The sequence below is a fragment of the Gavialis gangeticus genome, unplaced genomic scaffold, assembly GCF_001723915.1.
Source record: "Gavialis gangeticus isolate Ggan-Ray unplaced genomic scaffold, GavGan_comp1, whole genome shotgun sequence".
Taxonomy (NCBI): Eukaryota; Metazoa; Chordata; order Crocodylia; family Gavialidae; genus Gavialis; species Gavialis gangeticus.
In genome coordinates this window covers 81999530-82011414 of record NW_017729031.1, presented here as the reverse complement: position 1 = coordinate 82011414, position 11885 = coordinate 81999530, and the positions used below count along the sequence as shown (strand labels likewise).

The window sequence follows — 11885 nt, the reverse complement described above, 5'->3', positions numbered from 1 at the left end:
TAATTCTTCATCGGCTATTTAAGTGTGATGTGGATTTTTATCAGCATTGTTTATTATTTCCCTGAGGAATCTACTCAGATTTCTTTTCCAGAGACTGAAAAAAAGCATTTGTGTAACCCTGTACAAATGCCAGTTACTTCTGCCAGTAAAACAGAGTTGTAATTTTCTGAGATCCTGCTCTCTTTCCTTCACTTAAGTAATCCTGAAAAAGTGTTCATTCGGCATCTTCACTTTTCTTATTTTACTTTTACATACTCTGCATTTTGCTATTTTTGTCTCATCCTTGAGACCTTACATATTATGTATACCTTTAATATACTGGGGGTCTTGAATATAAAGCCAATCTATCTAAATATTTTCAGCCTTGCTCTTTTTTTCGTTCTACTTCTTGTTAATTTTCATGTAGCTTCTTTTTTGTATTCCCTGCCTACTATTTGTGGTAGGCAAAAGTGAGTGCCAATATGATTGACAGGGACTCGGATACGACTGCTAACATTCTTGATTAGCTTAAACAGGTAATTAAACGGACTTTGGAATAAATAAAATGAGATTTGTGGATTAACGTTGGAGATAACCTATATTTTACTTGTATAACTAAAATACTTAGTTTGCATCTTAATCTAAAATCCTTTGTTTTATAGACGACTAATAGACTCTACAGAAGAAGATGACAATCTACCCTGTAAAGCAGGTCCTAAACGAATTAGATTTTCAGGTCCTTCAACAAGCACTCAGATCAAAGTCAAGAACTCTGCTTCATTAAAATTAGTGGCCTATGATACTCCTTCACATTCTGTTCTTAAACCATGCAGCACTGATAGTGTGTTACAACCCAGAACAGCACTAGAAACTGCACCTGCAACGTGCCGAATATTTACAAATTCTCAGGCATCTTGTGGAACTCAGAATATTGAAAATGGAGCAACACGGCAAGCTGCTTCCAAGACGTCATTGTCTAAGAAGCCTATATCAAATCGAGTTGTAAAACTGAAGCGGACTCCACTATGCATTGTGTTACCATCTCAATCATCTTCCTCTGTTTTGAATAACACAAGTGAACAGGAGGTGCAGGCGGTTGGAATTCCTGCAACTTCCATGTCGCTAAGTAACAAAGAATCAGTTAGATCCACAGAGCATCTAAAGCTCAAGAGTAAAATGGAGATTGATATAATAGATGATAACATTTAACTGCTAAATTCTTGGAGCACATTTCCTGGCATGACTTTCTAACAGAAAAGCTTCTGACCAAGCTATCAAGAAGCAAACATATGTCCTGGCTTATAATTTACTAGAAGAGCTGGTAGGAAATTGAGAGAAAAATAGTGTAAATTTTAGAGAGAAAAGGTTTGGAAAGCATGGTAAGTTGAGAGGAGTTTTCCTGGTCTAGTTCTTAATGTTTTTGGAGAGGACTACATTTTTTTTAAACCAGTTTTGTAGTACATTGTCATGGTATTGTTCTTTTTAAAAATGTACAGATACAGATAAACCAGACCTGGATGTCCTACTTGAAAATACATCCCAGATTAAAAAACAGCATGAAGTCATAGATTTAAAAACATTTTCAACTTGGGGAAAAACAGACTATGGTCATTAGTAATACAGGATCCACATGCAGATTAAAACTTAATTTTAAACTCTCCAGGGGTATAAAATATCAGGCCTTACAAAGGTATCGAAGCCACAAAGAGTAAATGCATAAATTATGGCTTTACAGGGCTTTCAGCAGTTTTCAGAAGGCTAAAAGGAGTCAGCCTTGCATGTAGAATTAGAAATTATAAGGGGAACAAAGGCTTGTTTTGAAAGCAACAACCAAGAAATAGATGTATAAATTCCTTAGGGAGCATGATCCATGTACTGCAAACATCAGCCCAAGCTAGCTGATTTTACATGCTATTTCTTTAGCATTGTAGACCGTGCCTGGTGTCACATTACTGCAGTCTACTGTGTCCTATAATTGCAGAAAGTCTCTTAGGCCTGACTCAGCCCTCCTTGCTTTGTTCTACCTTGTGTACCTTTGTGGATGACCAGCTGTAAATGAGCAAGGACAATCCAATCTCTACCTACATTGAGGCAGTGTAGTATTAGAGCCCTGCTTAGTGAAAACAGGTAAATAAAAAAGTCATCCAAGGGGGAGGGATGAAGGACAGACGGGGCTGAATTGCTCTTGAACATTTAGATCAATATTGTATAATGTTAACTTTTGTGTTCCAAGAACTGAGCCTCTAAAAGAAAACAATAGGTATAAAATTTAGCAATACTGCTGTTCTCTTGGGATCATCTTATGTTTTGAAAGCTAGCTTCCATCTTTAATTGCCCATGGTAGACACTTATTGTTTAATGAAATTTTAGATTTTATAGAAAACATGGTATAAAGATGCTAAAATTGCTCAACTTGCCCTTTCCTTGCACATAAAAATTTTCCATTGGTGCTAAAGGTCCAAACTATTCCTAGAACGGAGTTAGAATAAAAATCAGTTTTAAAAATAGATATTCCATTTTGTGCATTCTTTACTTCATTCTCTAATTGAATTAATAACTGAGGAAATGTTATAGAAAGATAAAACATCTTAAAGAGTGATTCCCATCTCATCATTTGAGGTGCTTTAAAAGGTTTATAAAAACATAAATAAAGCTTGGCAATAGTTTGGATGCATTTTACACAGAAAAATGTTTAAGGAAAAATCTTGTGGGATTTTTTGTGCTGGCTTTAGTTCATTATTTTTGCTTTAGATCTTCCCTGGTAGCAAAGGCGTGTTTTCCCCCCCCCCCCCAAGTATTATTTATAATAGCCTTTAAAAGTAGTTGTCTTGTTGTAACATTGTACAGACTTCCTGTAAAAAAACGGCCCTAACTCAAGGGTTTAGAGATTATATGTTGAAAAAGCTCAACAGGTAGGTGAAACAGTCAAGCAGACTACAGGCTGTCAGAAAATAGAACAGGAAGATTTTTTTAAAATGGATTAATTCTAATGCCCCATTGACTCCATTGGAAGTTGGATCAAGCCCATTGTTAATGAACGACATGCTTTCTTGTAACCAAACAAATGCATATTTGCAGCCAACTTTGTAGAATGGAATAAGCACAATATTTCATCATTGTTACACCAATGTGTGTATTGTTGGTACGTTTCATGGTTGAATAATTTTGAACATTAATTTTAGTTTAATATATTAATTAATTCTGACAATCTGTGAGAAATGGGCCTATTCAGGGGAAGAAGCAACAGCACCTAATGGCCACCTGTAAGCATTGCAGCCTGAAACCTGCTGGTTCAGAAAAGTTGTCATTTTGGCATAGGTCACATGCTCTGCATTTTGGAATGGAGAGACATTAAGCAGCATTGCCACAAATAAAAGAATTTTCTCTCGAGTTTTTGCCCATCTTTGGTTTCCCACCTTCCTTTTAAGTGCAGCAAATGACCTGGGGTCTTGGAAGTCTGCTGTAGTTTTTTTAAAATCAAATTATTCTGTTTTGGCAAAGGGAATCCTATATGGTATGGTATGGTATATCTGCTTCCAGAAACCTTGCCACAGATACATTGTACATGCTGGATAACTTGAAAGATTGGGGGAAATTTTATATGAACTACAATTCTTCAGCTGGATTTGATACAAGTTTCCTCATAGCCTGTTTAGTAATCGGCTTATTTTTATATTAATAAAATTTTCCCTCTTATTAAAAAGAAATTATTCAGTGAGAAAGTAACCCCAGTTTAACTATGTTACGCCGACTACTAATGTCAAATGCAGTGATGTATGAAATATATGTGCCTGGTTAGCTGATGAATTAAACAATACATTCATCATTCTAATTAACATTCTCTATTCACTCTCTCCTGTCCCAGATTTGTGTTTTCCAACAACCAAAAGCTTGTCATTATAATAGTTAAGTATTCAGGAAAAATACCCTTACTAGCTTAATTCCTAAAAAATCATTCACATGTGACTGAGCATGGGACTGTGATGCAGGAGGCTGCTTATTGCCAAAGCATGTGATTGATAGTCAGTGAACTGCTTCAAAGTATAGAAAAATCATCTGCACTGTATTTCATTTAAACAAATAGATATTATTTCATGTGACAGGCACATGTTCCCTTCAAATCTTTGAGAGAATTTTGGTACTGTTTGTATTTTACTAAGAACCATGGAAATATTACGCAATTAAATGAACTAAGTCACTAAGTGTTAAAACAGTTGCAAAACTTTATAAAACAGTGGAAGTAGCCTATTTATAAGCAACTATGACACACTAATGGCCCTTAAAGGCAAGTTCCCTGTTTTTCTCAACCCAACATTATAACACATGTCCAATCTTGTTTCTTATGTCACCTCTGCTCTGTTCGTATAAGCTATGATTAGCCATTTATCTGTTGTGCCCTTAAGTATCTTTGTGCTTTCTTTCATTTTGTCCCTTATTCATAAAATTCCAATTCTAATGAATCTGCAACTACCCATATGCCTTCTTCAAATTCTTAACACCTACTATTTACCTCTTTTTGAATCACTGAAATGCCTTTTCCTTCTAGTCCTTGAGAGCACAAAGGAATCTAAAAACTATTTCTGTTTAAGTACTTAACTTAGTGGCTGAGTTCACCTCTGTTTGGAAGAAAGACTAATGTCTCTCAGCAAGTATAATAATCAGTTTAGATTTAAGTTCTCCTCCCCTCCTCTTAAACAGTGCAAAGCTCTTACCTGAAAAAACAGGAGGAAAAAGAAATGCTGTTCCTCCAAAAGCTTGAGAGAATGAACTAACCTCTTAGCTGTTTGGCTTCAGCTAACTTAAAGACTCACAAATGCCGTAATCAGTTAGCAGGAAGTGAAGCATTCTGGGTATTCTGCTGTAGCAAAGCCTTGTAACAACACCCAGGCTGTAAATGCTGTAAAATGGCAAAGCAGCGCTAGGAGCTGAAGTTACAGAGATTTATGGAAGTTTTGTCTTGTATTTGTTTTATGTCTCTCTTGCTGATTCCGGTTGCTTATGCAGCTCCCCTCCTGCTGCCCCTCCTTTGCCGAATTATTTTGCAGATCTACCCACTGCTTGCTCAGTGACTGACAATGCTGTGTGTCCATATATTTGCAGCAAGGATTCAGGTACTTTGACACTGGTTATTTTGCAAATATTAGATGCTTTTTAGCTCATTCCAGGCTCTAATACAGCATCCACTAATATTTTAAACTTTTTATATAGCTTTTAATGAACACAATATTAAACATTTTGAAATTTGCTATAAACATCTATCCCCTTTATCATAACTTTAAGAGCATCTCTTGCCTATCTGTAGCATTCAGTTTTCTAGCTTGCAAATGATGTAGCATAGGGTTATCTTGGGTCTTTTTTATGTGACATCTTTGAGTGGATTTAGTGGTTTCTCACTGGCAGCCAGGATTGAACCTGGACAACTATATCAGACACCACAAGCTGCTGAGGTAAAAGTTCTAGATCTGTAAGTTTAAAAATTGCAGCTGATGTAAACTCTGATGTGGCCCAGCCACTAGATGAGGACAGAGTCTTAGTGGGAATTGCTATTGCCATAGTAGATCAGCTAGTTTAGTTGAATTAGAGGCTGCCTTATCCATTAATTTTTTTAGGGTAACTTTTTTTCAAAGCTACACAAATTTCAAAGTCATATTTTCATAGGTGCCCAATTCACTTAGGCTCCAGTTACTCATTGCAGAAGGGGCTGGCCAGGGGGCAAAAATATTGATCTTATCCCTCGGGATAGAGCACAGGGATTCACAGTATAGAAGTTTGAAGGGTGCCTGCTTGAGGATGACCTTCAGGTCAAGGCTCAGTGTAGATGGAAGCTCAGCGATTCTAAACAATTGTGCATGGTTTACATTTTTTCAATTTGCAGCCTTCCAAATTCTACCTGGGCTCTGAAGGGCATGTGCGGGTCCTTCTGTTCTCATTTTACAATGACAATAGATTGTTCTGCACGCTAAATCACACCCTTCCCAACACCTGTCCATTCCCTTTGCCTTAAACAGGGTCGAACAGATAGTTGATCCTGTAATTCGAATGTAATACAGTGCTATTGACGATAAGCATGAAGAAGTAAAATCTAGTTAGCTAGTTGTCAGTACTAAAAGTAGTAAAAAGGAAATAAAACATACTTTTCTCACAAAAGTCAGCAGATACAGCTCCTACTGCACACAGGGATAAGTGGAAGGTGAAAAGGTGCTTGCTTCTACCCAACCACGTAATTTTAAACCTGGTTTAAATATGTATAACCCATTCTAAATCATAACTGATGTAATAACATTGAACAGATACCTGAGGATACTCAAAGACCAGCTGGAGATGCCAGCTTCCCATTTCTTATTGATGTGTTTGGAATCAAGAAAGGTGTCTGCATCATCATCTGAAGATTGTCACATACAGATGTATTGTTTTTCAACTCTCCGTTCTGAATCAATCAGATACTGAGGCCGTGCTTTATTAAAAGTCTGTATTTACTAGAACTGAAATTAAATTATTCTTGTCATGTAAGTTTGCCCCCTGTGTAGCATAGACTTGATTTCAAGAGAAGAATTCTTTTTGGGGAGATTTATAAAATTCAAAGAATTCCATTAATAAAATTAAGGAGTTACTTGTCTGAGGAGAGATATAATTCACTACGGGTAAGTTAATATTTTTTAGAAATTAAGATTTTAGGAACCTATCTAAGCATTGTATAGTTTCCCTGCATTGTACCCACGTGGAAATTATTAATACATTCATGACAGTAAGGTCACAAGTCAAAGCAAAGGTCTTTGGGCAAATCTAGGAAAAGTTACCTTTCCAATACCACACAGCACATACTTGCTTCTAATGGGCCATCAGAAGTTCAGATCCAAATGTTCATACAGTCAGATTTATGAAATACCAATGCAGAAGTAGTGACTAGTTTTGAGTAGCACAGTATGTACCCTTGTACTTCTGTTTTTCCTCACTACTTCTCAAGATGAAGACAAGCTAATGGCTTTTTACAGCCATACTAACTGCCAGTGTCCTCATGCAAAACATCTATTGATGTCACCTGAGAGAAAATGAGCACTTTAAAGAAAATCAAAACATCTGAACTTTGAGTTTTTAAGGGACAAATTGACAAAATGGGACGCTGTCAATATCGTGGAACTGAGCAAAACCATTCTAGTAAAAATTAGGCAGAGGCATCTACACCAAAGCACAGAATAGCAAATAAGTTCCTTGTGTCACATTTGTAAACATGCTGTGCTGTCTAACTCCCACTGAAAATATGTGCCTAAACACCTTTACTAATTGTAGACCTTAGACCTTTGAGTTCATGTTGTGAGAGGGAGCTGGAGCAGGATACTTCACAAACGGCATCTCTGAAGTCATTGTTGTGACTTGTGGAGCGAGATGCTACTCAATGGGTGCATCAAAAACATGACTAATTAGCTCTGCTATAAAACCACTATCTACACATGCAGTCCTATTAGGACAGTGTAAACTAGTTAACTCCACCGTACAGTAGTACTGCCAGACACAAGTACTGTCTTACAGCAGAGCCATAGCCAGCCCTTCTGTAGCATGTTGAACTGGGTCAGAGCAGACCCAGGCTGGCAGGGTGACCCTTGCCAGCTAGGGCTGCTCTGTGCTGGCTCAACATGCCACAGTCCCAGATGCATGTTCAAATGATGTGCCTGGGACCGATCGACTCTGGTGCAAACTGCTAGAATTTATTCAGCCATGTTAATTGCACATGTAGACATGCCCCGTGTGATGAAGGATGCTGGAATGTAGCCCAGCATAGGAAATAAAGGCTTAAACCACTGATGTCCATTGAAAAACTCAAGACTGATGCTTATGAGATTATTTGGATCAGTTCCCAAATGCATCTAAAGGGATAGGCAGACAAACAAGTCATTATGGGGTAAACCAAAATTCACCAACAAAGAGTAAAATACTAAAGATTAACAAATGAAGGAGAACTGTACTTAGTGTGAGTTTTGCCAGAAGCATTTCAGGATTGGGCCCAAAGTTTTTGTTGTTACTGCAAAGATTAATATAAAACAATGAGAATCAGAGGTGGTTAGGTACTGTAAGGCAGCAGACACTAAACATTTTAAAGTAGCATTTAATTTGTTTGGAAGGAACACGGTTTCTGAAATACAGACGCAGGCTACTAAAACTATCTAGGATTCTTTAATAGAAAACTCAGAGGATGTGATACCCACTTACATATACATGCACTTCCACATTCTATTGCATGTTGCCATAACAGATTTGTAAAAGTTGTTGCTCTCCTATAGGAGAGGTGGTTTCTATGGCAGAAATTAACATAGAAAAATAATTGAAATTCAAATCTGGAACACCAGAAACTATTTATAGCTGAAAAATAAATCTAACTAGTCACAGCAAAGTGACCAAAGAGGGTAGACAATATAACTGTGGTTGGATAGCCATGAATATAAACAATCCAAACTTTTGAAATAAGCATTTTCCCTAGTCTCATAAAAATAGTTTATCGATGAAAAATACTAATGTGTAATATAATTAATACAATTTTTATACTGGAAATCAGAGATCTCTGATTACGGAATGACAGACAAAAATATCAAATGTATTATTTTTTTAATTTGTATAGAGCAATACTGTGTGTATATAATATATGTGTATATATATGCATATATGGAGAGAAAAAGATGTATAGAAATTTTTCAGGATAAAATCTACAAGAGCATCCAATTTCATTGCAGACCATCATGTACGAAGTTCCTGGTATCTTTCCTAATATTAGCTGCTCTAAAAACAACAAGTGGACTTGTACAACCACATATCTATAACAGGCATCAGGCTACTGTGCATTTGGTCTTCACTTTATTTTTTCAATCTAGATTTTATTTTTATAAGTAAGTAGTAAATGCTGCCTGGCTAAAATTCTGCATTGCCATGACAAAATAACTTTGAGCATATTGTGCAAAGCTTTAAAAGTATGAAGTGAGTTACTGCTCATAATTAGAATGAATAAAAATACTAGCAGGTTTCAAATAGCAACTGATTTCAACTGATTGTATGTTCTGACAGACAATTTTTTGTCAGTATTTCAACAAGCACCTTGACTGAGAAACTGAAGAGATTAACTTGCTCCCTCTCTCTCCATTGTGAGAATTTAAGCCACCAAAGTCACAGCTGGCACTGAAAGGACAGTGGGATCAGCAGAGACCTCTATCCTTGCAGGACATAAATTGCATTGAGAGACCCTAGCAACGCTGTTTCGGAAAGACCTGGGTTCTGTGCTGTCTGGCGTATGATGCTTTCGTCGGGTCTTTTCTGAGTGTGTAAGATGCTCTGTGGTCCTTGTAGCTGCAGATTGGTCTTGGTTTTTTGTAGCTCCTTTGTTTTTGGGTCTGAAATTATTATGCTGCTGTCTTCTGTGTTCAGATCTGGAGCTGCTTTTTATATTATTCTGATCTGTCTCATTGGTACTTTGTGATTTGCCAGACCCATTAAGTCGGAAGCTTTGATGCTGTGGGTTGAATCTTCGTCGCTGGATAAAGGGCCCAGTCTACAAAGAAAGAAAATGAATAAATGGTTGTCTACACTCTTCAAATATAACAATGGAAGTAACAAGGTAAAAAATTAACTCCTGCAAAATAAAATTCCTGCTGAACTCACTTCATTTTTTTATTGAGGATATAACAAAACATGTAAATTTAATTGGTACTATACCTGTCAAAAATACCTGAGACTACAAAGAAATCTCTAAACTGTTGGTACCCAAGCTATTTGCAAATATATGTGCCAGTCAAGCACATTAAATTAAAACTTACTGGGACACAAGGCAATGTAAAAAAGTGATGATATATTAGTGCTATAGAAATAAGAGCAGCAAAACTAAGTAGCAGTGGTTAGAACCTAGTTTTCTTTGATTTCTGCCCCTTGAAACCTCAAAGTACTGCTTCTCTGGTGAAGTATTGTATAAATGGTACAATGATATTTACAAAAAGGAAAAAAGCAGAACTCCACATGGAATGGAAAGAAAAAAATCATGTGGATGGCAGATACACCCATTCTGTTCATCTCCTACAGAGAAGAAGCTTTATCAGTTTTGGAATGTTGTTTTGGGTTTTTTTCTATGACCGCCGTGGCAGCAGGTCACATATATATACTGGCAGCATAAAATGCACCAATATTTTTCCTGCCTGATTCTGTAATTTCTACTTGTACAAAACTCAGGTTGACTTTATCAAGAGCTTTACCCAAGTAAGCACTACAATACAAGGACATTATAAGGTGCTCCTGTAATGAAACAGCTAAAGAACACCACAGTATAGTAAACAGAATTAGAGAGCTTTTGAAATAATATTGAAAGCACGTAGGATTCCAATTTCAAGGTCTACCAAATCCTGTTTCAGGGCTTGAGCTGATCACTTATCCAGAATTAGGAACAAATATTTGTCCATAGCACAATTAGGTAGCTTGTGAAGTTTGTAAAACTTCGCTCTGCTGCAACTGGTATTGGTCATTGTTAAAAACAGGATTTTGATCTGTTCTGGAATGGCAGTTCCCATCTCCATGTATCATGTACATTCACACATGAAATAAAGATGGAAAAGATTTATACATTTTGTCCATCTCTCTGTCAACATCAAAATGTATATGATGTATTTTGCAATGGTATATGGTTTTGTGTGACTCACTTGTAAGAGCACACATTTTCCATGAGTTGGTGTAGGTTTATAACTAGTTTAATTCATGGCTATTTTTCTCACCTGTTTATTCATTGGGATTACTTGGGTAGTGGGTTCTGTGGGATTGGAAGGAACATAAATTGGCATTTTAGTGCTTCCTGTTTTACTTTCAGAGTTCTTCATATTACTAGAGGCTTTTCGGGGATGTGTATTTTGCTTGCCAGCTGACAGATTTGAAGTCACAGAAAACAATACCGAACTGCATGGTGTTCTCGAAGAGTAATTGTTCTTTGGGTGAGAAACTACAAAACAAGAACATTTGGTGTTATCAGATAAACATGAAAATATAAACCCCAGATTCTTATCTCAGTTGCACTGGATTTCAGTGGAGTCACTCCAGACTTACTGTAGATGACTTCCTGTAGTTACTCAGATGACTGAGAACAGTCAGGCCCATAGCATGTTTATGCTGTGAATCAGTCTAGTGAGTGGTATCACAAGACACTTCTGGAGATGAAGAGCCAGCCCTGGTGTAACTCCACTGATGCCATGCATGCACTTAACAGGGGGTTATCTTGCCGATGCCTCACACAGCTTTTCAAAACCCCCACAAAAAAGTCAATATTTTGTTACATACATTAATACATTTAGAAAAAGACAGCACTTCCAAAGGGAAAAATCACTCAGTATGCAACACTAGGAATCTCCTTGGCCACCTGTGGTTGTCTTACTGGATAGACCTGGATCCCGACTGATGATTTGCAGGTTTTTCTCATTGCTGACCAAAGGAAGAATCTGAGTAGGAGGCAACATGTGCACATGGATCCAATCCTGTCAAATTTTAAGTACTCTCCACTTCCATCATCCTTATTGCTACATACCTCACAGGACAGGTACCTCTCTGTCAGTCTAGTTCCTGGCGTGCAATGGGGGTGGACACTGTGAAACAGCATGATGGTGACATGTAGATGCAGCTTGCTATGGAAGACTGTGTGAGGGAAAATTGAGTCCATATGAGTTCTGTCTGAGGGGAGGAATCTAGGCGGGGTTCAATGGTAGGATTCTGGGGCCTAGTGAGGGGCCGGTGATAGTGAGAACAACATGATGCCATCTGTGAGGCTTGGGCTGCAGTGTAGGGAAGGAAAGGAGCCACATATAGCACCCCCTGGCATCGAGGCAGGAAATGGGCAGCCTCTCGCTTGATTAACATCTATTAACTAGTTAATATCAAGGTGTGGTGGGCGAGAA

The 11885-nt window shown here is 37.4% G+C and overlaps 2 protein-coding genes across 8 annotated transcripts in view; one reads left to right on the top strand and one right to left on the bottom strand.

Moving 5' to 3' along the window:
- The window catches only part of KCTD18 (potassium channel tetramerization domain containing 18), a 21257-nt gene extending 17426 nt beyond the window's left edge, over positions 1-3831 (top strand). Inside the window, exon 6 of the mRNA XM_019523187.1 lies at positions 642-3831. Within this exon, the coding sequence (XP_019378732.1) occupies positions 642-1188 (547 nt within the window). The 3' untranslated portion in view covers positions 1189-3831. The remainder of the gene's footprint in view (positions 1-641) is intronic.
- Positions 3832-8065: 4234 nt separating this feature from the next.
- Positions 8066-11885, bottom strand: part of SPATS2L (spermatogenesis associated serine rich 2 like) — a 202276-nt gene continuing 198456 nt past the window's right edge. For all 7 annotated transcript variants that reach the window (XM_019523180.1, XM_019523185.1, XM_019523181.1 and 4 more), the window contains 2 exons: positions 10719-10939; positions 8066-9511 (listed from right to left, as the gene is read on the bottom strand). In XM_019523180.1, coding sequence (XP_019378725.1) covers positions 9116-9511; positions 10719-10939 — 617 coding nt within the window. In that variant the 3' untranslated portion in view covers positions 8066-9115. The remainder of the gene's footprint in view (positions 9512-10718; positions 10940-11885) is intronic.